Source organism: Engraulis encrasicolus, chromosome 2, assembly GCF_034702125.1.
Source record: "Engraulis encrasicolus isolate BLACKSEA-1 chromosome 2, IST_EnEncr_1.0, whole genome shotgun sequence".
Lineage (NCBI taxonomy): Eukaryota > Metazoa > Chordata > Actinopteri > Clupeiformes > Engraulidae > Engraulis > Engraulis encrasicolus.
The window spans coordinates 44,228,543-44,253,195 of NC_085858.1; the positions used below are offsets into that span (position 1 = coordinate 44,228,543).

The 24,653-nt window shown below is 43.0% G+C and overlaps 1 protein-coding gene across 1 annotated transcript in view; it reads left to right on the forward strand.

Moving 5' to 3' along the window:
- The window catches only part of LOC134464840 (voltage-dependent T-type calcium channel subunit alpha-1I-like), a 294,648-nt gene that overhangs the window by 245,050 nt on the left and 24,945 nt on the right, over positions 1-24,653 (forward strand). The window contains exons 27-32 of the mRNA XM_063218175.1: positions 924-1,116; positions 5,902-6,053; positions 12,446-12,555; positions 16,027-16,160; positions 19,406-19,476; positions 24,496-24,574. Coding sequence (XP_063074245.1) covers positions 924-1,116; positions 5,902-6,053; positions 12,446-12,555; positions 16,027-16,160; positions 19,406-19,476; positions 24,496-24,574 — 739 coding nt within the window. The remainder of the gene's footprint in view (positions 1-923; positions 1,117-5,901; positions 6,054-12,445; positions 12,556-16,026; positions 16,161-19,405; positions 19,477-24,495; positions 24,575-24,653) is intronic.

Sequence of the window (24,653 nt, forward strand, 5' to 3'; positions counted from 1 at the left end):
CACATATCCCCTCCCTCCGGCCACCCCTCCCAGCACACACACCACATACAGTACAGGTCAGATACCAGATCCAGTCCCTTGTTGTTGTTATACCAGCCTAGCTTTTCCATTGCTTATTAACCATGGAGATTGCGTTGGGTATGAATGAATGCTTGTAGATGTTTTTCTTGTAATGTGTGCTCTGTAGCGCCTCCCTGAGGGGAGCAGTTCAAATTCAGGGTTAAGGGGGTGGGTGTTGTCATCCAAAATGTTTATGGTTTTTATCAACTGCAGTCCAATACAGCTTGTCCAGTTGCTTTTGGGGTCGCCCTATGATTTTCCCAGCATTTTCACCACTCTGGACAGCCTGTTCTTATTAGATAGGGTGAGGTGGCCATACCAAACAGAGATGTTATAGGTGATGACACTCTCTATTAAGCTAACGTAGGTCCTTTCCAAAATGTTGCTGCGAACTCCAAAGCCTCTCAATTTTCTTATTAAAAACAACCTTTGGTTAGCTTTCTTACATATGGCATCAACATTGTCTGAGAAGCTCAGACAATGCCTACTATCAGGCTATAGACAACTTGAACTATTTGATATGAGGAGGTGTGCGGATAAGGGGGTGTGGTGGGTTAAGTTTTCTTTGGTAAGGGGTTGTTTTTAATGGGATAGGATGGGTTGGGGGATATTTTGGTGGATGTGTGGACCATGGATGGTTCAATAGAGGGATTTTAAATGTCAAATGTGTCCTGTCCCATGCAGCGGATGACCAATAGACCTCCTCTCTCTCCATCTCTCCTGTCCCATGAATGTGAGGCATACAATGTAATGCGCTTTCAGTGCTCGAAGAAGTGGAAATGCGCTACATAGTAAATGCAGTCCATTTACCATTTTACCATTTAGAGGGATTTTAAATGTCAAATGTCTCCTGTCCCATGCAGCCGGTGACCAACAACAACCCCTGGATGCTGCTCTACTTCATCTCCTTCCTGCTGATCGTCAGCTTCTTCGTGCTCAACATGTTCGTGGGCGTGGTGGTGGAGAACTTCCACAAGTGCCGGCAGCACCAGGAGGTGGAGGAGGCCAAGCGGAGGGAGGAGAAGAGGCAGAGGCGCATGGAGAAGAAGAGACGCAGTGAGTGGAGAAACACTGGAGAAAAACAAGAGAAAGGAGATTGTAGAGTGGAGTTAGCCAGGCCATGCCCTCTTGGTGACGCAACGCCTTCGGCGTTGCAACTAGTCAGGCCAAGAGCAATGTAAATATCGTTTCTGATTTCCCAGAAAAACGGGAACTCCACCCACTTTGTCGGACACCAGTCAACCTGTAGCAAACCTAGGGAGGCGGGTCAACCATGCCATTTGGGAAAGGCTAATTTTTATGGTCTTGGTCAGACCAAGTCTCGAAGAGATTTGAAAGTCGATGATTATCAGGCTAGAGTAGAGTAGTGTACTTTTATTAACCCCTTAAGACACGGCATTATAAATTAGCTGTTACCAGCATGGCAATGACCAAGTCGTAATGTATTACCAAAGGCCCTGTGCACTGTCATAGTAGTGTAGTACTATAGTAGTTAACTTTCAATGTCTATTACAGCGTGCCTCAGGAGGTACGGCATGCATTAAGGGGCTACTATCGAGCGAAATTAAGATGTCTGACAGCTTAGCCTTACATAGATACATACAAGACATACACAAAGACCCAATACATATAATTCCACATTGCAGTAAACATATAGCAAAAATATAAAGCAAAATGCCTTACATCAGTTGAGATGGAGGTTCAGAGATTACATTGCACTGCAGCATATTACAGTTAGCTGATGGATTTATCCAAAGCGAATTGCAGGTATTTACAGGGTATTGGTTATGGTCCCTGGAGCAGTGTGGGATTAGCTGCCTTGCTTGTAGGGAGAAGTAAAGGTGGGATTCAAACAAACAACTGTCTGATTTTAAGGCCACCTCCTTAACCATTAGGCCACGGATGTCCACATTAGGCCACGACTGGATGCAAAGCTTTTTTCGTCACATGCGTGGAAATAATGTGAAAGTAAAACATGTTTCTCACTTCAAGAAGAGATAGAGTTTTGTCTTCACTCGGCTGAGCTGGTTACATCATGTCTGTGTCCTCTGGCATTTGTCTGTTATCTCAGTTTCAATGTTCACATCAAAAACATGACTAAATAAATGAGTTTTTTTGCACCTTAGGAACCTAGCTAAATTAAGGATTGTGTCAAATCCAGACAGGATGAAATGGCATCTAGTCATTATGCTACCAAATGCTGGATACAGCTTCTAGTGGGGTCGTAGGCATGTGCAATTTTTCTCAGTCATTTCAAATTGGTGTTAAAGTTTGGTTTTCACTTCCAAGTTGAAGTTTAGGGTCTATAGAACAATTTGAGTTCGAGTGTCAAACACACAGATAACAAAATGGCCTGCGGGGGGCGCTCTAAAATGTATAAACTGCTATAACTTTTGATTAGTTTAACCAAATTTAACATATGAGGTATGTATGGATTCAGCATGAAGAGGAGAAACTGGTGAGCTAAGTATTCGGTCACCAGATTGAAGACACACCATGTAATGAACACACTTTTAGCCTATGGACAGGAAAATTCAGTTTTTTTAAGATAAAGGGTGGAAATGCCCTCAAAGTTGCAATGAAACATAGTTTATTGTTACAAGCTATTGTAAATAAAGACTGGGATATCATTCAACTTGATTTGTTCAGAATATCCCTGAAGCACAAAGATACCTAGGATACCTATACGCAATTATGGCTGCATAAAGCCTATGTGATATTTACGACCCAGCTTGCAACTTTGAGTTTATGAATTTAGGATCATGAGTACCATCTTTTTTCAATCAAGCCATATTCTATTAACACATAAAATCACAAAAAAATATATATATCTAGAAGAAAATAAATCAATAATATTATTATTATACTATTACAGTAGACCTTGATGTAGTTACTCCTGCCCTCTGGAAAGAGGTACAGGCGCCTCCGTTCCCGTACCACCAGGCTGGCGAGCAGCACAATGCACCAAGCGATCAAGATGCTGAACACTCAACCCACTCTCCCTCCACTGTCAGCCTCTAGCCAGCAAGGCCACTGACAAGCCCCCCCCCCCCATCCCCCACCACCATATCTGCGACTGAACATTCCACCTGCACTACTATACTTGTGACTGAACTTTCAACCTGCACTAACTCAAAACATGCACACACCTTGAGCCCTTTTCGAGCTGTTCGTTTTGGCACTCAAACCGTGTCTATCTCTAACGCTGCAATGATTCAAAGCCACCATACTAATGAATGGAGGTGAATGGAAAAATGTAGAATAATAATAAACTGTCGATGAACAATTAGTATGCTTTCCCGCAAGCATACTAAATAATAAACTGTCGGACAACAATTAGTATGCTTGCTGGGGGCAAGCAGAGGCCTTTGGCAAGCATACTGAATAATACTATAGAACTATTTCATACATGGAAGACACAATCATCTGCTGTTATGAAGACATCTGTCATCTGGGAACTGTCCATTTGTTACCAGCACAGTTGACAGAAATAAAAAACGTTCTGTCTTATTATCTGCATTTGCCAGAAATGCCTGCCAATCTGGTAACAAATGGACAGTTCCCAGATTTGGACTACACTACCAAAGATGCCGTTGCCAAAGATGTATTCCAACTAGAGGTGAAGTGCAGCTGTACTAGTACTTACAAATAGACCTGCCAGATCTTGGTGCAAGTGCATGAAGACAGGGTTAAAGTGCACACGTCTGTTCAAGTGCACATGCAATTTCTAAGACTGACCAGTGACTGTTATTTTATCTGTTCCCTGTCATAGTTATTGTTGAGTGGAGTATTGGGATAAATGTTAGCCCTATGGTCTTCTGTTTGTTTTTGAATGCCGGAAGAACTGTTGTTCCTCATAGTATATATCATCATCATCATTATCCTTATTATTATTATTATTATTATTATTATTGATTTACTTTCTTTCAGATATAAAGTTTTTTGTGAATAAAATGATGGCTTGATTGAAAAAAAGCTGGTACTCATGATCCTAAATTCATAAACTCAAAGTTGCAAGTTGGGTGCTAAGTATAGCATAGGCTTTATGCAGCCATATTTGTGTATAGGTATCCTAAGTATCTGTGTGCTTCAGGGATATTCTGAACAAATCAAGTTGAATGATATCCCAGGCTTTATTTACAATAGCTTGTAACAATAGATGATGTTTCATTGCAACTTTGAGGGCATTTCCACCCTTTATCTTAAAAAAGCCCGGATTTTGCTGTCCATTGGCTAAAAGTGTGTTTATTACATAGTGTGTCTTTAATCTGGTAACCGAATACTTAGCTCACCGGTTTCTCCTCTTCATGCTGAATCCATACATACCTCATATGTATCATTTGGTTTAAATAATCAAAAGTTATAGCAGTTTATATATTTTAGAGCGCCCCCCGCAGGCCATTTTGTTATCTGTGTGTTTGACACTCGAACTCAAATTGTTCTATAGACCCTAAACTTCAACTTGGAAGTGAAAACCAAACTTTAACACCAATTTGAAATGACTGAGCCTAATACGACCCCACTATTCCTGTCCAATTTAGAACTGCCCCAACAGTAAAAAGAAATTAAAACAGCTTTATTTTCATCTGCCTTTGGTTATAGTCAGTTAGTCATATACTTAATACAATGTAGTTTTTCTTCACTCTTCTCTTTCTCTACTCTTTAGCACATTGAATGACAGTTATGAATGATAATATGCTATATAAATTATATTGATTGATTGATTGATTGATTGATTGATTGATTGATTGATTGATTGATTGATTGATTGATTGATTGATTGATTCTCATTCTGTCTGTGAACCAATTAACTAAAACATTTTGAACATTCGGCAAAATGTTGATATTGTCACTGGCTTTTATTGCTTTATTGGTTAACTCACAAACATTCAATCCATAAAAATAACACGATAAATTCCATTGATGCAATAGAAAGGCAAAGGAGGCATTGACCTTCTTTAATCATTGCTATGCACCGCTATACACAGTGGTTGCACGAGTTGTAAAATCAAAGCAGGGGGGATGGGCAAAGATGGATTCTGATTATTGGGGGTTCGAGGGTTTCTCCTCCGAGAAAATGTAGAAAATGTAGTTAGTTGTTAAAAGTGCAATTTTAACACAATATGTGAAGAAGGGATGCCTGTTTTAGAGGTAGATGATTTTGACCATTTTCATTGAGGGGGATGATTTAAGACCATTTTCATTGGCAGTAGTAGTAGTTGGTTTGAACTGGAAAAGAATAAAACTCAATACACACTACCTATAGCAAAGGCAAACAATCAGCAATTCCACCTCATGCAAGGCCAGCGTAGCGTAATCAAAATGGAAGGTTAGGCCTACTGAGGATTGGCCCGAGCGGTGGAGGGCCATGCAAATCAATATGCAACCTACACAACACAATCAAAGGTGAAGGCTTGTTTTGTACAGTAGGCCTCACCATCATAGCGGCATATTGAAACATATACGTAATTAAATGTTCTCATTTAGCTAATGTTCCTTACCCAAGGCCTCCAGGGGAGTTGAACCCAAGGCCTCATTGCTAAACAGAATAATAGTGTTACCGACTGCCATGATGAAGATTGTGTAAAAGGTTCTGGCAACTAAGTTGCTTGAAAAGAGAAAAAAGAAAAAAGTACAGTATAGTAGTTTGTGCTATTGTTAAACGGATACGCCACCCAAAGTAGTTTTTTTTAATCTTTTCATTAAAAAAAAACTTTTCAAATGAAACCTAGCCAGAGTTTCATAAAGGCTTTTCAATTTTAGTAAGTAGTGCCTCAAAAGTAGTTTTTTATCTTTAAAATGTATGTCTTGTATGTCTTCTCTTTTCTGTGTGATGTGCAGAGGCCCAGCGTTTGCCGTACTATGCCAACTACAGCCACGTGCGCCTGGCCATCCACACCCTGTGCACCAGCCACTACCTGGACCTCTTAGTCACCGTTATCATCGGCATCAACGTCATCACCATGTCACTGGAGCACTACAGCCAGCCTCATGTAAGTGTGTCTGTAGTGTGTGTGTGTGTGTGTGTGTGTGTGTGTGTGTGTGTGTGTGTGTGTGTGTGTGTGTGTGTGTGTGTGTGTGTGTGTGTGTGTGTGTGTGTGTGTGTGTGTGTGTGTGTGTGTGAGAGAGAGAGTGACATCTGCATGCTACAAAGGCTCTTTTTCAGTGTCCTGTCTGTCTGTCTGTCTGTCTGTCTGTCTGTCTGTCTGTCTGTCTGTCTGTCTGTCTGTCTGTCTGTCTGTCTGTCTGTCTGTGTATGTCTGTATGTATGTATTAGGCATTGTACGGTTTGCGTCGCATACCGAAATCGTACGGTTTGCATGTCACGGAACGGGGTAGTGAGCAACCGCACGGTGCCCACGGTTTCCAAAAAAAAAAGAGAGTGACCACCGGCAGACGACGCAATTAAAATCCTACTACTTTTACAAGCACACAAAGGCTACGTAGGATATTGGAGGTGGAAAGACTGACTTCTATCAGCCAACTGAAATGCATAATGTAACAGCATGCACCAGCTGACTAGGCTACATAGCCTGTGCAAGTGCAGGTCGGTCAGCAATGTCTCCCTCTCCCCTCTCTCTCTCCACGTTAGCGCAAGTGACTGCCCCCAGCCTTTATTCTGACCAATTTAAATTAAATGAACATGAATTTACAAAAAATGACAGATCAGCAGAACAAAGTAGACTATGACTTACGTTACAGTAGCCTAGTGTAGGCTATATACACGTGGCATTGAATGGGGATTCCGGTCGGCAAAATGCGAGATAATTGAACATATCCATCCGATTCACTGCGCTGTCGACTGGAATCAACTGTTAGGCCTAATATATGTAGCCAGTTAAACTCTGATGGAATGAAGGGGACTTTGTGCTGTTGTCTAGTTAACATTGATGTTTAACACTATAACCGAAATAAAAATTGACTGTTTTAACAGGCTCAGCTTCACAGGAGTTTTTTGAAACATTCTTGTGCATACACTTCTAAAAAAAAACGATCTTTTTAAATTATTTGTTACCTTAACTGTCACATTTTAACATAACTTAACCCTATCACTTGTTCACTTAAAATTGAATTTGACTTCTGATTTTACTTCTATGCTTCTCACGGCCGGCAGTTTCATGATAGGAAGCAACTGATTCATCCTAAGCGCAAAACTCGCAGAAAGCGGTATCAAAATAAAAGTCCAATTCGTTCTCAGTGTGTCATTAACCAAAATAGTCATACTGCACTGACCTAATGGTCTCATTGCCTACAGGAGTGTAGCTGTTTTATTTTTACACGTCAAATGTGTTATAGTATGTAATATTTGAATATTTGTCAACTTAAAAGTTAGGACTTAGTTCTCCCTTTTTGTGAAATAAATGGAAGCATGTTAAAATCATTGATATCTTTCCTCTTTCAGTAACTTCACCTTGTTACAGGTTAAATGAAGTCAAATTCAACATGCCCATGATAAGCTTACATTTTCATTCTAATTTTTACATTATACATTTCCAGTGCATAATGAATTTTATTTATTTAAAACAAAAAAACAAAAAAAACCAGAACCGTACAAAACCGAAAACCGTGACCTTGAAACCGTGATATGGACCGAATCGTGACTTTTGTGAACCGTACCACCCCTAGTATGTATGTATGTATGTAGCCTACATGTATGTATGTATGTACATGTATGTATGTATGTATGTATGTACGTACGTATGTTTGTACGTATGTTTGTACGTATGTTTTTACGTATAAATGCCAGTCCGTCTGTTTGTTTGTTGTGTTTGGACAAAAACACAGAAGATGTTTGGAGTTTGGTCACGAGTTCATTGAATACTTCTGAGTTATGTTGTCAGACTGCATGTTCTGTGTTATCATGGTTTCTCCAATTCACTGATGCTGTTCGTGGTGTGTTGTGTGCCTGCTGTGTGTTTTCCATGCCTCTCAGCTCAGTGTTATGTTGTCATGTTGTGTGCATGTTGTGTGTTGTTATCTTTTTTCCTATTAACGGATGCTGTTTGTGGTGTGTTTTGATGCTGTTTGTGGTGTGTTTTGTGCCTGCTGTGTGCTTCTCATGCCTCTCAGCTCCGTGTGTGCCATTTCAAATTCAACACAGAGGGGCGGTTTATTCATTCTCTTGCCGTCCTTGAGCAATGTTAAACTGCTCTGTCCTTCTTTCTTTCTTTCTTTCTTTCTTTCTTTCTTTCTTTCTTTCTTTCTTTCTTTCTTTCTTTCTTTCTTTCTTTCTTTCTTTCTTTCTTTCTTTCTTTCTTTCTTTCTTTCTTTCTTTCATTCTTTCACTCTCCATCCTCTCTCTCTCTCTCTCTCTCTCTCTCTCTCTCTCTCTCTCTCTCTCTCTCTCTCTCTCTCTCTCTCTCTCTCTCACTGTGTAAATCTCTGTGTTCATGAGTGTACAGCGATAGCCATTCTTCTAATTTTACATTTCAGAAGTTTTCCTTCTATAATACATAGTTACAGTAGGTAGGGTGTCAGTAAAGTGATTTGGATGTCCCAGTTAGTTGCAGTCACACACTGTAACAGATACTTCCAGACATCTGACTGGATCTTATATGGTTGAAATAGGATTGACTGGCAGTGTGTAAAATCACACTCTGGAGCAAGAGGAGAAAACAGCATCTCCAAAGGCTGCAAACATGTTGTCGGCCTGATTAACATGACGGTTATGTTCTTCAGTAGTTGACGAGGCAAATGAAAATTGAGTAGGGATAATGTCAACTGTGTTCACCCCCCCACCTCTCTCTGCCTTCTCAGTCTTCCTATTCAAAGGCAGTTGCCTTGTCAAATGCCATATATTATAGACGAGGCCTGGGCATAAACATAATCACGTTATGGCAAATGACTATCATCCGTTTTAATGGGCATCAAGAAAATCCCTGTGCATCAAAAATTCACAGTCTACCAAGCTGTTTAATGTACGGGACTTTAAAGGATGACAACTTAGACTTGAGGCTGAACATGAAAACTGACAACTTTCACTATGTTGTGCATGCGTTATTGTGTGTAAGGAGGTGTCACTGTGGTCAAATGAGACATCTGCTGAGAGCTTGTAGCCTAGAAAATGGATTCCGTCAGATAATTGAGATAGACAGGAAGGTAATGCTGCAACAGCGGATGGCAGTATACTGAAGTGCAAGTCAACGCAGTCTAAAAGGTACCCTGGGAAAGCCCATGCTACTCGGCACAATCATTCCAATCAGAAAGACAGCAAGGATGCTGGTCCCAAAGCATTGGCCTGAGGTAGGCAGGGGCAGTCATGGGTAAGTGGTTAGGGTGTTGTGAGGTGACTTGTTGCCCAAAGGTTGCCCAGGTTGGTGGTGATGGTGGTGATGTCTAAAGGCAGGAATACACTTGCTGTTTGACCTTACATACAGTATATGTACCAGGATGCGGGAATCAAGTGCACATACTCACTGTCCAACAGTATACAGTATACAGTATACAGTATACTATGAGCACTGCGCACCATACTGCAGGTGTCATTTAGGGGTATATACAAGTAACATTGCAAATGGTCCCTTGTGCACGGCTGTGATTTATGAAACTGGAAATGAAGCATGTGCTACTTGGTGCATAATGGTATCATGAAATGAATACATTTGATTGGAAGATGGATACACTCTCCTTAGAGGCTAAACTCAATTCCTGAAATGGTGGTGGCGTTTAATTAGCCTGATTGTCATCGACTTTCAAATCTCTTCGAGACTTCGTCTGACCAAGAGCATAACAATTGTTTCATGGCAGGATTACGTTTCGACCTCAACAGTCCTTATCAGATTCCAAATCGAATCTGATGAAGACTGTTGAGGTCGAAACGTAATCCTACCAATCTTTTCTTCTGCGTAATCCTGCACCTTTTCCTGGGATGTGCACAATCCTCTCCTTCAAGAGCATAACAATTAACATTTCCCAAACAGCATGGTCCACCTGCCTCCCTTGGATTTCTAATGGTTGTATGATTCCCGACAAAGTAGGAGGAGTTCCTGATTTTTCGGGGTCTCACAAAAAATATTGTATTGCTCTTGGCCTGAATAGAAGCAATGGCTGCCTGGCTCGTGTTTAATACAGTTGATCCTCACTTCAACCAGTCTAGTATTTTGCATGAGAATAGAATGTGAATAACAGACAGTGACACATTCAGATGAAAATCAAATGAAAGCAGAGTATTTTTCAGAGGTTTTGCTAAAACAAGACAGTGGAGATGTGAGTGCGAGAGATAAAAAGAAGAAAATGGTCACTGATCATACAAGAGGCGCAGTTCAAAGTGAGAGTGATTTATCTGACTTTCTCACTGAATTTATTTGAATTTTCTCAAGCTGTCAACGTTCGGATCATTTATGAAAGACACAGAGTGTGCTGAAACTGTCTAGATGGATGAATATGTCCTTGTTATGTGACAGTGTGGGACAAAACAAGGATATTTATGACTGAGCGCTACATGACTGATTCGTAAATGTTTTGAAGTTAGCCTCAGCTGAAGTGCACTGATAAAAGCCCGATTTATAAATGTTTTTCTTTGTTGAACAGGACAAAGACAAGTCCCTTTGTCTTACACATGAAATCAATATTGCTTTGTTGGGTCTGAATGCTGCCTGAGGATAGACAAAAAGAGAGTTACATTATTTGTGGCAGTTGGGCACAAGTGGTTCATTTCAACAAACACATTCTGATGCACTCAGCAATTCACTGGATGGGAGAGAGTTTGTTTGGTGGCAAGCTGTTATTGAGCCAAGGTATATAAAAAGTGGATTTGTCATTTTATATTCTCTGACTTGTCCATATATCAGACAAGAAAATGGAATTGATGATTTTGAACAGCAAGATGTAGTATTTTCTATTCATGTTGGCTATATGCCGATTATAGCAAATGGCAGAGTCCAATAATAAAGACAGCATTTTATATAGGCCAAACTTTACAAGATATATGCACCTCTAAAGTAAATGAAATGGGGACTGAACGTGGAAGTGTAGTTGATACGATTCACACACCCTCTCAGGATTTGCTTGCTAAGGGAATTGTTCGCAATTGGAAAAAATAGTCATAGTCCACAAAACGGTACCTGTGGTTCCTCTGCTATGACTTGGATGGGCTTTAAAGGGACACTGTATGAGATTTTTAGTTGTTTATTTCCAGAATTCCTGCTACTCATTCATTAATGTTACCTGTTTCATGAATACTTACCATCACCATACAATTCTAAGTATTCATTATGACTGAAATTGTTTTACTTTTCTTACATGAAAAGGGGGATCTTCTCCATGGTCCGCCATTTTGAATTTCCAGAAATAGCCATTTTTAGCTTAAAAAATGACTGTACTTGGGCCATGCTAGAAAATATTAGTTTATTACTTGGTAAACTTTCATGGAAAGATCAAATTGGCAGCCCAGTTTCAATGAGCAGCAGAGTTGCAATATCCTTTTTGACCATTTCCTGCACAGTGTACCTTTATCGTTATAAAATGGCACCTAGAGGCCCAGGGCCACATGCGGCCCACCTCCTCAGTCAGCGTGGCCTGTGGATAAAACATACTGGTAATTAAAAAGAAAATGACCAGACTTACTACTGAATCAATCTGTTTTAATTGTACTGTTGGCTGATACAGAACACCCCTATTCCTTCCAAACAATATCGGCAGTCAGTGAGCAACCAACTGCACCTCGAATTCTGTGAGTTGCTCTCTGATCGTGACTATGAAAAAAATGTGGCCCTCCTTATCATGAAATTTGCCCATCCCTGATTTATACAATGGACACTTTTGGAAAAACAGTGAAGGGCATGGTACAGCACACCGTAAACACACAAAGTATGTACTGTAGATGATTATTCCTGATGGGGTTGCAATTTTATTCGTCCTTATTATTTATTCGTGTATGAAGGCTGGATGAAGTCAGATTTGATGAGGACCAAGAGAGGCAGCCGTGCTTTCATGTCCCTATTTAGCACAAAGATGAGATCTGAATTCGTTATTATTTCACTTTTTATATTCTTTATTAAAATTTAAAGGGAGACTTTTAGATTTGGCTATGAATAAATACTGATAGGACCTCTCTGGGTTCAACTGAAGATACAACTCCTGCTGTGATAAGCAGATGGATGTCTGTAGCAGCCACATTAAAAAAAAAAGAAAAGAAAAAAAAAACACATTTCCCATCAAGGAAATGTGTTGATCTTCTTAATTTTTCTTCATTTGTGTTCGCTTTTACAGGCTCCTAAAAGGGTTTACTGTATATTTTATGTTAAGTGGTTACTGTGTCATAAAATAATAAGCGCTTATTGTCCTTTTTTATGTGTGTATTTTCTATTATTGTTCCCATTGTTGCTCTGCTTCTGTCTAATTTCCCCTGCCTTTCTCTTTCTCTTTCTCTCTCCTACATGTGAAGTCTCTGGATTTAGCGCTGAAATACTGCAATTATTTCTTCACCTCCACCTTTGTGCTGGAAGCTGTTCTGAAGCTCATCGCTTTTGGATTCCACCGTTTTTTCAAAGACAGGTACCTCCACCGAAGCACTGTATAACACACACACACACGTACATGCACATGGACGCGCGCGCGCACACACACACACACACACACACACGCACACACACACACACACACACACACACAGACATGGGCACACATACCTGTAGACACATACACACACACACTCACGCACGCACGCACGCACACGCGCGCGCACACACGCACACACCCCAATCTTGAAGGCACATCAATGCCCCCCCCCCTTCACCACTTCCCTCCTCACTGTCTTCTTCTCCGCTGTACCTCTGAGGAGACACATTGCTGATAAATTACAGAGCAAAATTGCCAGTCTGCACTGCCTGGCCTTCCGAGTCTCTTGCTACTCTGCACTCCGACACACTGACACCTCGTCTATTTATTTCTCTTTTATTTTCTATTATGTTCAATTTCCCACTGAAATGCACTGAAATGCAGAAACAAATTGCTCAGTGGAACTGGAGGAAGTCTATCCAGCTACTGTGGAGAGATTCGACAGTTACTTATCCCATATTTCTCAAAGAATAGGCTACATCTCTGTCTTACACATTTCAGCATTCTTGACAGCAACCACACATACCGTACAAGTACTTGGAACAACAGTATTGGCTAAGGCTGGACTGGGGGAGAAATAGGGCCTGGGCACTTTTGGCTTAAAGGGGCACCTCATAATTATTGGTGCAGAACTGAATATCCGGTGGGCCCTGCACCCTTGCGGGGCCCCTATTTTCAGAAATGTAAAAAAAATTCTTTTTTTTTGTTTTGCATTTCTGAAAATAGGGGCCCACAAGGGTGCAGGGCCCACCGGGAAATGCCCTCTATGCCAGATGGCCAGTCCAGCCCTGGTTTTGTCTGTGTCTCACTGAACTGTGTGATATTTAAAGCACAAGACAAACAGTACAGTAAGATATAAAGACTGACACTGTGTGCAAGGAAGCGTTCTAATTGAATTAAATATGACCGTCGTAAATATACTGTACATGATTGATCAACTCATTTCAATTTGATTTGTAATTGACTAAATTAATTAAATTATATACGGTTGAAGTGCATTAAATGAAATTGAAATTGGATAGCACATAACACATTTAATTAAATGTAAATTGAAATCAGCTGTGGAGGATGCCCCCTCGCTCCCTATTGGTGCTTTACTTGGTGTGTTAGCACTATATAAGCCCAACTTGGAAACTCCAACTCCCATTGTCATTGTGACACAGCACTCCACAGCGCACAAGTGAACACTGCACACTGCACACAACGAAATTGCTTTTATGCCTCACCCGTGCAAGGGGGCAGCCCCCAATGGCGCCCCAAGGGAGCAGTGCGGCGGGACGGTACCATGCTCAGGGTACCTCAGTCATGGAGGAGGATGGGGGAGAGCGCTGGTTAATTACTCCCCCCACCAACCTGGCGGGTTGGGAGTCGAACCAGCAACCTTTGGGCTACAAGTCTGACGCCCTAACTGCTTACCCATGACTGCCCCTATAAGGCCCTTAGCAGCATCCACAGGCTTATAGACGCACGGCTGTAATGTTTCTTCAAAAGGACAATTCCCGCCAATTTTAACAACATAGCAAGAGCTCTCGGGAGAATAGTTAGAGTATGTTAAGATGCCTTTTTATGTAAACAAACCCAATGTCCTTATTCTGATTACCAGGAACTAGAGTAGAGTAGTTTTAGTAATACCAAGGGCAATTAAGGTGTCTGACAGCTTACATAGATAGATTGCACTAAATATATAGCAAAAATGAGTATAGCAAAATGCCATACATCAGTTAAGATACACACACCCACACTCTTTCTCTTTCTCTTACTCACACACACACACACACACACACACACACACACACACACACACACACACACACACACACACACACACACGCACGCGCACACGCACACGCACACGCACACACACACTGACCACTGACACACCCACCCACACACACACACCCACACACACACACACACACACACACACACACACACACACACGCACACACGCACACACACACGCACACACACACATACAAAACACTCAGTGTAGTGAATGTGATTGTCCTCGGTTATTGCCCTATATAAAGAGTCTCAGTGCAGGTAAGGGCTGAATAAAAACAAAAATAAATGCTGTGTCTCCAGGTACTGACAAGTCAACATTAGCGTGAGCATGATGAAATTGGCTGGAATTTTCCCTTTTTAAGGTTCACTTGTTGCCTAGCCTTGTCTTGTCTGACTGTTTATCATGTTGGATTAAATGAAGCTAAAAAGCGTCCATGGTCCGTTGTGGTTATATCAGCAAGATTAATATCGGCTCCCTGTTTAGCTCCTGGGCTCGGGTTAGGCCCAGATAAATAGAGTGTAATGCTGTCTTATCGCACCTCCTCCATTGTGTGCAGCTGTTGGATATTGGGCCTCCAAATTTAGGATTTATTTATTTATTTTTTTATTCTTTTTTACATTTTCTCTGGTGAACGAACAACAGGCATTCAAAAAAACTAAAATATATATATATATGAAAGAAAAAAAAAACAGGACAGTCTTTCAATGCCGTGTGGTATCAATGAGGGGCTAACTGTAATGAAAAGCGTGCAGCATAGCCCATGGTGAGCATAAGAGGATAGATGATTGGGGGGGGAGGATTAGTGTTTTTGGCCAACCACTTGTCAAAGGCATAAACCAGGCTTACAGCGTGTGAGACATTCAGTGGTGTTGAGCAGCACATCGCACCCACTATCGCCATGCTGCTCCTCCTTATTTTCATACAGCTGGCTGGCTCTACAGTACGCTTCCTTGTGCCTGTTCTCTTTCTTTCCTTTTCCTCTACCTCCCACTGTCCTGTCCTTTCCATCCCCCTTTCTCTTCCTGCCGCTCGCCCTCATCCTCCTCCTCCTCTCTTGTCTCTCTCCCTCTGTCTCCCCCTGTACGTCTCTCTCTCTCTCTCTCTCTCTCTCTCTCTCTGTCTCTCTCTCTCTCGCTCTCTCTCTCTATTCTTCTTGTATTAAGAGTGTGAAGGAGAGGGCTCCTCCCCTCTCATGCCGAGACGAGATGTTGTAGGGGAAACATTGTATGTGATGAACTGGTGGTGAAGTCCAATAAATGAATTGTAAATATCTATTCTTCTGTCTCTATTCTATCCCTCTCTCACTACCTCTCTGTCCATGTCCTTCCCCGTGGCATTTTCTGTGACACTCCCTGCCCTGTCCCTCTCCCTCTCTCTCTCCTCTGGTCAATCTCCCTATGTCTCTCTCTTTCTCTCTCTCTCTCTCTTTCTCTCTCTCTCTCTCTCTCTCACACACACACCTGTTCCCCTCCTCCTGTTTCTCTATCCATCCTCCTCTCCTCTACCTCTCTCTCCATCCTCCTCTCCTCTACCTCTCTCCCTCCTCATGTTTCTCTCTCCATCCTCCTCTCCTCTACCTCTATCTCTCCATCCTCCTCTCCTCTACCTCCATCCCTCCACAGGTGGAACCAGCTGGACCTGGGCATCGTGTTGCTATCGGTGATGGGCATCACCCTAGAGGAGATTGAGATCAGTGCCGCTCTCCCCATCAACCCCACCATCATACGCATCATGAGGGTCCTGCGCATCGCTCGCGGTAAGGGCTTTAGTACAGTGTGTCCTAAGCAGTTTTTATTTTATTTTTTTGGGGGGGCGTATTGGGGGGCTTTTCAGCCTTTATTGGTCTGTGAGACAGGATAGTGGAGGAGAGACAGGAAGTGAGCTGGGAGAGAGAGATGGGGAAGGACGGGCAAAGGACCCGGACCGGGAATCGAACCCGGGTCGGCCGAGTGGTAAACGTGTGCCCTACCATATCAGCCACGGTAGGGCCTTTCCTAACCAATTTGAGCCAAGGACCCCATTTTGATATCCCAAATTCCTAGGGGACCCCATACACGTTTTTATTGTTTTATTTTTTTTAGCTAACTTGTAGGGCAATAAATCTATACACATTTATAAAAAATTAAGATTGTACGCTGTGTTTCCATCAGACTATTAGGTAACATTTTATAATGGTTAGTTATTATGCTATGTTAATGAGTAATATTTATCTTTGGTCACATCTAGATATTTCAGGCTACCTAGAATTTTTTTTTTCTGTAGATCACCAGTTATACTGTAATGCGCACAAAGCACAGCCTTCACAAGGCCGTTGGCCTACTGCATAGCAAGGAGCAAGTGTCAGATGTAGTTTCAGCAACTTGGAGAAAAAAAATGTTGCCCATGAAATATCACTATACTGATGCCTTCGTATCAAAACACGTATCGTGAAGAGGGCTGCGATAACATATCCCGATATTTTGAACACACCCCTACTACCAACACAGCAGCCGCTAATCACCATGATTCATGGTTCTAGCTTGGTGAACGCGGTGAATGTTACGGACTTCTACTGAATACCAAATACTATATATGCCTAAAGCTTATGACTAAGCCATTGTCACTGTTAAATATTGTCCATTACCAGATTGGCAATGACTAAGTCTTGATAATAATAATAATAATAATAATTGTATTTGTATAGCACTGTGTCATACAAGGCATGTAACTCAAAGTGCTTAACAAATGGGAAAAAAAAACATTGTTAGAGATGGATTTAAAAGGAGAGGTAAAGAGGAGAGGCAGAAATAGCAGGAAGGCAGAGGAAGAAGAGATAGACAGAGATTGTAGAGTCGTAAGGTCAACGTAGGTTAGGACCAGGATTCTTAGATGCGTAAGGTCCATAGTGGCTGGGCCTATCATAAGTCATAGATAGTCACACAGAGATTGGGCGCTCAGGTGCGGCCCCTGGTGGCATCGGGGGTGAGGAAAAACTCCCTTTCGCTTGATTCATAGGTTGTAATAGGTTGATGTGTTATTGAAGGCTCTGTAGTGTACTCTAGCTCTATTTGTAGTAAAGTCAATTTTTAATGACTTGCAGCGTTCCACTGTTGGAACAGAGGATATTATGAGCTGCGTCATTGAGTCTCCCTTCAACCAATCACAAATTCCCAAATGCAATCAGCCTACTTAACGGTTCAATTTATTCAGCATCATTGCTTTGGGCCCTTCCTCTGACCCACATGTGCATGCCTTCCTCTCTCTGTTCGTTGATTGATAACCCAAAAATGTGTCAAGTCAAAAAGGAAGCCAACAGTAAAGTCACCTGACAAGGTCTTTGCAATGAGTCACATTGAAAGGAGGTTCTCCTGTGGCACATATCTTTGACTGTATGTCCGTTTTGGCAGTGCATAGGTGCCGGAAAGGGGGATAGGATGCAGTGGTGCATTTGCATCCCCACTTTTGGGCTCCCTAAATGAGGCTTTCCCAACTTTAACTGCAGACAAACGAGTGGAGTACTACTGCAGTAACATTAAGAACATGTTAAGAAATAAAGAATGAAGCAAACAAAATGCACCACCACTTGAAAACTCGTTCCAGTGCCCTTGTGGCAGCGGTAGCTTGGTGGTGAACAGGGGTGCACATCCCAGGTTCAGAAAGTTGTTTTTTTTTAAAAAAAAAAAAAAAAAAAAGCCCTGGACGTATTGAATTCAACAACACAGCGGATCCTAGTTACCACACCCCTTCTAGTATGATTAGTCTGATTATCATCGACTTTCAAATCTCTTTGAGACTTGGTCTGACCAAGATTGGTTATTTGCGGCTTAGCTACCCGTCTGGTCGTGTTGTTTAATCATTCATTTTGCAGTTCATGATCGCTCTTTCTTCAAGGTTTTATCTGTCTGTCAACTACTACTTGCTTTTTTTCCCTATCCAATCTCATCTCTCTCTGGCTTGGCACTAAATGCACACACACACGCACGTGCACACGTGCACACACACACACACACACACACACACACACACACACACACACACACACAGACACACACACACACACACACACACACACACACACACACACACACACACACACACACACACACACACACACACACACACACACACACACACACACACACACACACACACACACACACACACAGAGTCTGTCACCTGCCCTTGCCTTCTAATATACTGCAGCTCTGCTCCACTAATAACTGCCTATTATTATTACTTGTGTTAATATGAGCTGTAACTGCTGACTGACGCCCTATTAGGAGGCCCTGATGAAAAATTTGTAAAGGGTAAATTATGTAATAATGAACAAACAGTCTCTCTCCAGATTGATTGGTCAGATGGCCTAATTCATCTTGCGGAGCAGCATGTGGCAAAGTCGGAGCGGTGCTGCCCTGCCCAGTGCCATTCCAGGGCTGTGTGTGTGTGTGTGTGTGTGTGTGTGTGTGTGTGTGTGTGCGTGTGCGTGTGCGTGTGCGTGTGTGTGTGTGTGTGTGTGTGTGTGCGTGTGCGCGTGCGTGCGTGCGTGCGTGCGTGCGTGCGTGCGTCTCCGCGTACGTGCACGTGTGAATGTGTTTGCCTTTGCGGCGCACACCCACGTGTTTGTGCATGTCTTACATGTGTCCCAATGTGTCTGCCCGCGTAGGTGTGTGAAGTGGCTAATTTTAGCTCTGACCTTTGTGAGGCTCTTCATTACCTTTTTGGTCTGAAATGGAACCTTGAGGGGATCCCTCCATGCAACTCAACCATCCATAATCCTGTGCCCTTTTCTCTGGATGCTCTTCATTCATAAACACCCCCCTTCTCTCTCTCTCTGTCTCTTTCTCTCTCTTGCTCTCTCTTTTGTTCTCACTCCCTCTCTCTTTGTCTTCCTCTCTCTCTCTGCCTCTCTCTTTTGTTATCACTCTCTCTCTCTTTGTCTTCCTCTCTCTCTCTGCCTCTCTCTCTCTATCTCTCTCTCTCTCTCTCTGTCTCTCTCTCCCTCTTTCTTTTTGTATTCTGCAGTGCTGAAGCTGCTGAAGATGGCTACAGGGATGCGAGCTCTTTTGGACACTGTGGTGCAAGCACTTCCCCAGGTACAGTAGTGTATTCTCACCTGCAGCACAGCATCAACATCATGTCGTTCTGGAGTCTGCAATCGTAATGGGCTATAAATAACGCCTGGTCATTAGGTAGCCTATAATAGCTGATAAATATAGAGTTTGCTGTTCAGCATAGAAATCTGCACGTTAATGGTGTTGGGCCCACGAAATATCGAAGAAGGGGCCCCTTCGAGATGTTTGGCGATCGAAAGCCATTGGCAGCCCCCCCCCAACCCCCCACCCCCTCTCTAATTGTTCAATTAACACTTCTGTTTTAACTGTGTAGGATTCAAAGTTTCAAGTTGTTCTTGTGTTTTTGTACTTTCAAAACACATAAAACACATAGAGATTGCAGCATATTGTAAATGCAACAACAATGTCAACGCCTCATAAGAAGTCTGTGCATCTATAGCTTTCTATGGGCTTTTCCTCTGAGGGTCAAGGTAGAATTTAGAAGAGCTGAGAGGTATTTTTAAATGGTTTCTGTTTCAGGGAAATGGGTGTTTAAAATTGCATGCATGCATCACACCCACTGTAAAGCAGTCAGGACGCGACGCGCTGGATGGGGAAGAGGAATCACCAGGGCCAGCGCTAGGCACAGGCAAACTAGGCAGTTGCCTAGGGCGCCAAATATCTTGGGGGGCACCACGGGCCACAGAATTACAATAATAAGCAAAATTAAGCATGAAACTTTGCTTTGACAACGATTTTTAATGGGCACTCATTACATATACATGGTACTAGATCAGCTGTGCTCGATCAGATGTATGACACTATGTTTACAGATGCCAATGTGAAATTTCACAAAAAAAGCTTGCCTAGGGCACCAAGTTGACTAGAACCGGCCCTGGGAATCACAACTAAAATGGAAATGAAAGGCATATGAGATTTAGAGCCAGAGTGTACTGTCAGGGGACTGACTTGAGATGTAAAACTCTGTCTGGTGCCATATTACAGTACAGTACTGTAGATGCATCCATGCATTGGCACGCAAACATACACTCAAGACACTAAAGTAATTTCAGGTTATTTCATTTGAAGTCGGAATGGAAAGAGTGGATGCATTCCAATATGCAAACTCCTTCCTCCACTTGTCCTTGTGGCCTTGCTCCGCCTCCTGGCCGCGCCTCGGTGGAGAAAACAATGAAGTTTCCCAGCTGTCAGTCTAGCCACAACAACTTTTGAGGGACTGTTTTTCATTCACCATCCCAATTGCAAATGAGAAAATGACATTAGAATTGTGCTTTTGCAAGATATTGAATTCATTTTCTGTCGTCAGTGACATCATCATGAGGTCACAAGCAGGCTAGTGAGCAAGGGAGGATGGAAGTCTGCATGTTGGAATCCACCCACAGTGTGCTAGATAGGAAGGAATGAAGGAAGGGGGTGAAAGAGAGGGAGGCAGATTGGTTTTGTTTGTTGTTGTTTTATGGACAACGACTGAAATAAATACAAATGACGAAAGTCTTTTCACATTAGCAGCAGAGTAGGTACATTTATTGACCACGAAGGAAATAAGATCACAAAAACCCACAGAGCATACAAGTAGTGACATTGTGGGTGTACATACGTGTACTATGCACTGGAGAATCAGGATGACTGGAAGCAACGATGGAAGGCTCATCTGAGGACTACCTAGAGAGTACATTCATGTATGCATAGCTATCATAGCATAATCAGATTGTGGAGCATTCAAGGGAGACCCAGAAGAAGCAAGACGACGGATGTGGTGCATCTCCGCTTCACTCTTATGCCACCCTTGTGCCTCTACACCAGTGTTTCTCAATAGGGGTACCGGGGCACCCTGGGGTGCCGCGGGCCCCCTTCAGGGGTGCCGCGGAAACGTGACTGATAAATAAAATAATGTAATATAATGCTTGTCAGTGGAATCTTTCATCTGCCATTTATGCACAATTAAGTGAATATAGGTTGCCCCATGGTCAGCTGCAACTTCAAACGTAGGTCGTGTGACGTTTCCAAACGTGTTACTTTTCTAAGCTTGTGTGGTATCGGATGCGATGCCATGTTACGGCTTGTTGGTTTGGGGTGCCTTGAGATTTTTCATGAATTGAAAGGGTGCCTCGCCTTAAAAAAGGTTGAGAAACACTGCTCTACACCCTGCCCTCCCCTGCTCTCATCTCCTCTCCTCCCCAGCCACCCTCTCCTCCCCTGCTCTCCCCTACTCTCCTACCCTCCCCTCCTCTCCTCTCCTCTCCCCCTTCCCCTCCTCTCCTGTCCTCTCCTCCCTCCCCCTGCTCTTCTCTTCTCTCCTTTTCCTTTCCTCCCCTCCCCTGCGTGAATATTGATCCCCTGATCATTAGCGCTGGGCTGTGTGCCTGATCTGGGTGGAGTCAGAGCGGAGGTGTAATTAACATGGCACTTGATTAAGGAGGCTTGCCACAATAACTCCCAATAACGAGCCGAGCGACCCCAATGCTGACGCAGACGCCAATGCTTGCGTGCTTGCTGACTTGTCTGGCTGTCTGGCTGGCATGCTTTGCTTAAGCTGGTAGACTACTGGCTGGGTTTCATAATGCTGAGTAATTCAGGAAGCGTACCTATGTTCCCTGGGTCCTATGTTCCCTGGTCTTTGTATGGGACCGGGGAACTTAGGGCCCTTTTTCTAAAAAAGGGTTCTATGTTCCCCACATTGTATCTAGCCCTTACCAAAACCGTGCATAACTTAAACTGTCAATGATGCAATGTTTACGAGTTTTCAAATTGTGCCCTTCCCAAAACCATCTCTAAACCCAACCTGTCAGTAATGTAATGTTTCTGAGTTGTACATTTGTGCTCTGACCAAAATTATCCCTAAATCTAACCTGTCAGAGGTGCAGCAACAACCTGTGCTTTGCCATGCGGCAGCAGTCTACTTGGAAGCAGCAGGGAACATAGAACCCTTTTTTGAAAAATGAAAAGATTAAATTTGGTAGCAGACAGCACAGTTTCAATGATCAGCATAGTTGCAATACCTACTCTGGCCACCATCATACACAGTGCACCTTTACATTTAACAAGACAAAGGATTGATACAGTGTATATCTGTTTCAGGTGACATTATGTTAGCAGCATTCCTCCTTCTATCTTTATGACAGGTTGTAAATATCCACCCTCACACCATTGCCACTGATCATATAACTGCATGTGTGACATAGGGGCCATGACGCTGTTCTCTACCACCAAAATGGAGATTTATGGTCTGACAGCTTTCCTGGTGTGTCGAGCAGTACTTCTGCAGAAGTCATCAACCGTTACACATCTCAGCTCGGCTTCTCCCTCTCTGGAAGTCTACCCACTCATTCCCCGTCTCCATCGTTGCGTTTTACTATTTTACAAGCTGTCAGACAATTAGGATGGAAATGGGTTCCTCAGCGGCACATGAGAGAGAGAGAGAGAGAGAGAGAGAGAGAGAGAGAGAGAGAGAGATACTTATCTGGTGATATTGCGAGCGGTTGATAGCTTGCTGTGCCATTCGGTGTGGATGTAAATGCCCCCGCTGATTGCCATTATTCTGGTGTCGCAGCTACAGTAGGGCCTTGTTTTATTTCGCTTGCCAAAACGGGCCATAAAACCACCTGAAATGGGGTAGTGAAATTATTTAGCGGTCCACCTTGGGTCTTTTGATACTTTATGCAGATACAGACCGTTGCAGTAGGAAGCCGTTCAGTGACTGAACATGAAAATTGTGTTCAAAGTGACCTTTAAATTTAAAAAAATATATAAATAAAACAGTCCACAAATGTTGCAGTGTGTTCAGTGGACTGCCATCATAGCCAGTACAAGATTAATTGTTAATCTTCTCCATCTATCTTTCCCAGCTCCACCTCAAGCTTTGCCTTTCATCTTTGGGCCCTTTTTGAACAGGCACATAGTATAATATGGCACACTTCCAGGGAAAAAGGGAAAGCGTTGTCTTGTCTTGGAGCTAGTGATCAGGGAAGCTGGCAGTTTGGGCCAAAGAGGTCAGTTGTCCCGGGCCCATGGAGAGGGGGGGTAGAATTTTCTCCCCATTACATTGTAAGTATTGGGTGGGGGGGTGGTTCAGATGGCTTTATCCTGGGCCCGGCCAAAGCTGTCAGTGGCGCTCCCAGGGCTTGTTAATATGCACACACCCCGGGCTGAGGTCGCAGCTCTGAGAGACAGGTCGCCTCACCCATGAAGCGAGGTTAATGCAAATTCCCTCTAATACCTTGGACACCGGCGGCAGAATACGTGACGGGAGTTGCGCCATTAATTCTCCCATCCCATCCCATCCTATCCCGTCCTATCCCATCACGCTTCGCTTGCCAGCTAAGCACTAGTAAATGCTGCCTGAGGAATGCAAGTTTGAGTTCACTGAGGGATATCACATTATTATCGAATGCGTGTGCATGTGTAAACTGTATGAATCGATACTGAAATAATGTTGAGTCGTTTGGAGACGGCAAGACTGTAAGTGGTGTCATAGGGTTAATTGAATGACAGATCTTCCTCTCTTCTCTTCTCTTCTCTTCTCTTCTCTTCTCTTCTCTTCTCTTCTCTTCTCTTCTCTTCTCTTCTCTTCTCTTCTCTTCTCTCCTCTCCTTTCCTCTTCTCTCCTCTCCACTCCTCTTCTCTTCTGTCCTCTCCTCTCCTCTTCTCTTCTCTTCTCTTCTCTTCTCCTCTGTTCTCTTCTCTCTTCCCTTCTCTTCTCTTCGCTCCTCTTCTCTTCTCTTCTCTTCTCTTCTCTTCTCTTCTCTTCTCGTCTCGTCTCTTCTCTTCTCTTCTCTTCTCTTCTCTCCTCTCCTCCTCTTTTCTCATATCTTCGCTCCTCTCCTCTTCTCTTCTCTCCTCTCCTCTTCTCTTCTCTTCTCTTCTCTTCTCTTCTCTTCTCTTCTCTTCTCTTCTCTTCTCTCCTCTCCATCTCTCCTCTCCTCTTCTCTTCTCTTCTCTTCTCTTCTCTTCTCTTGTCTCCTCTCCATCTCTCCTCTCCTCTTCTCTCCTCTCCTCTTCTCTTGTCTCCTCTCCATCTCTTCTCTTCTCTCCTCTTCTCAGGTGGGTAACTTGGGCCTCCTCTTCATGCTCCTGTTCTTCATCTACGCTGCCCTGGGGGTGGAGCTCTTCGGGGAACTGGGTGAGTGAGTCACATGACTTCTGGGAAGAAGGCCAGATTCATATTTTACAGAGCTCACAGAAACATCAGGTGGCATGCC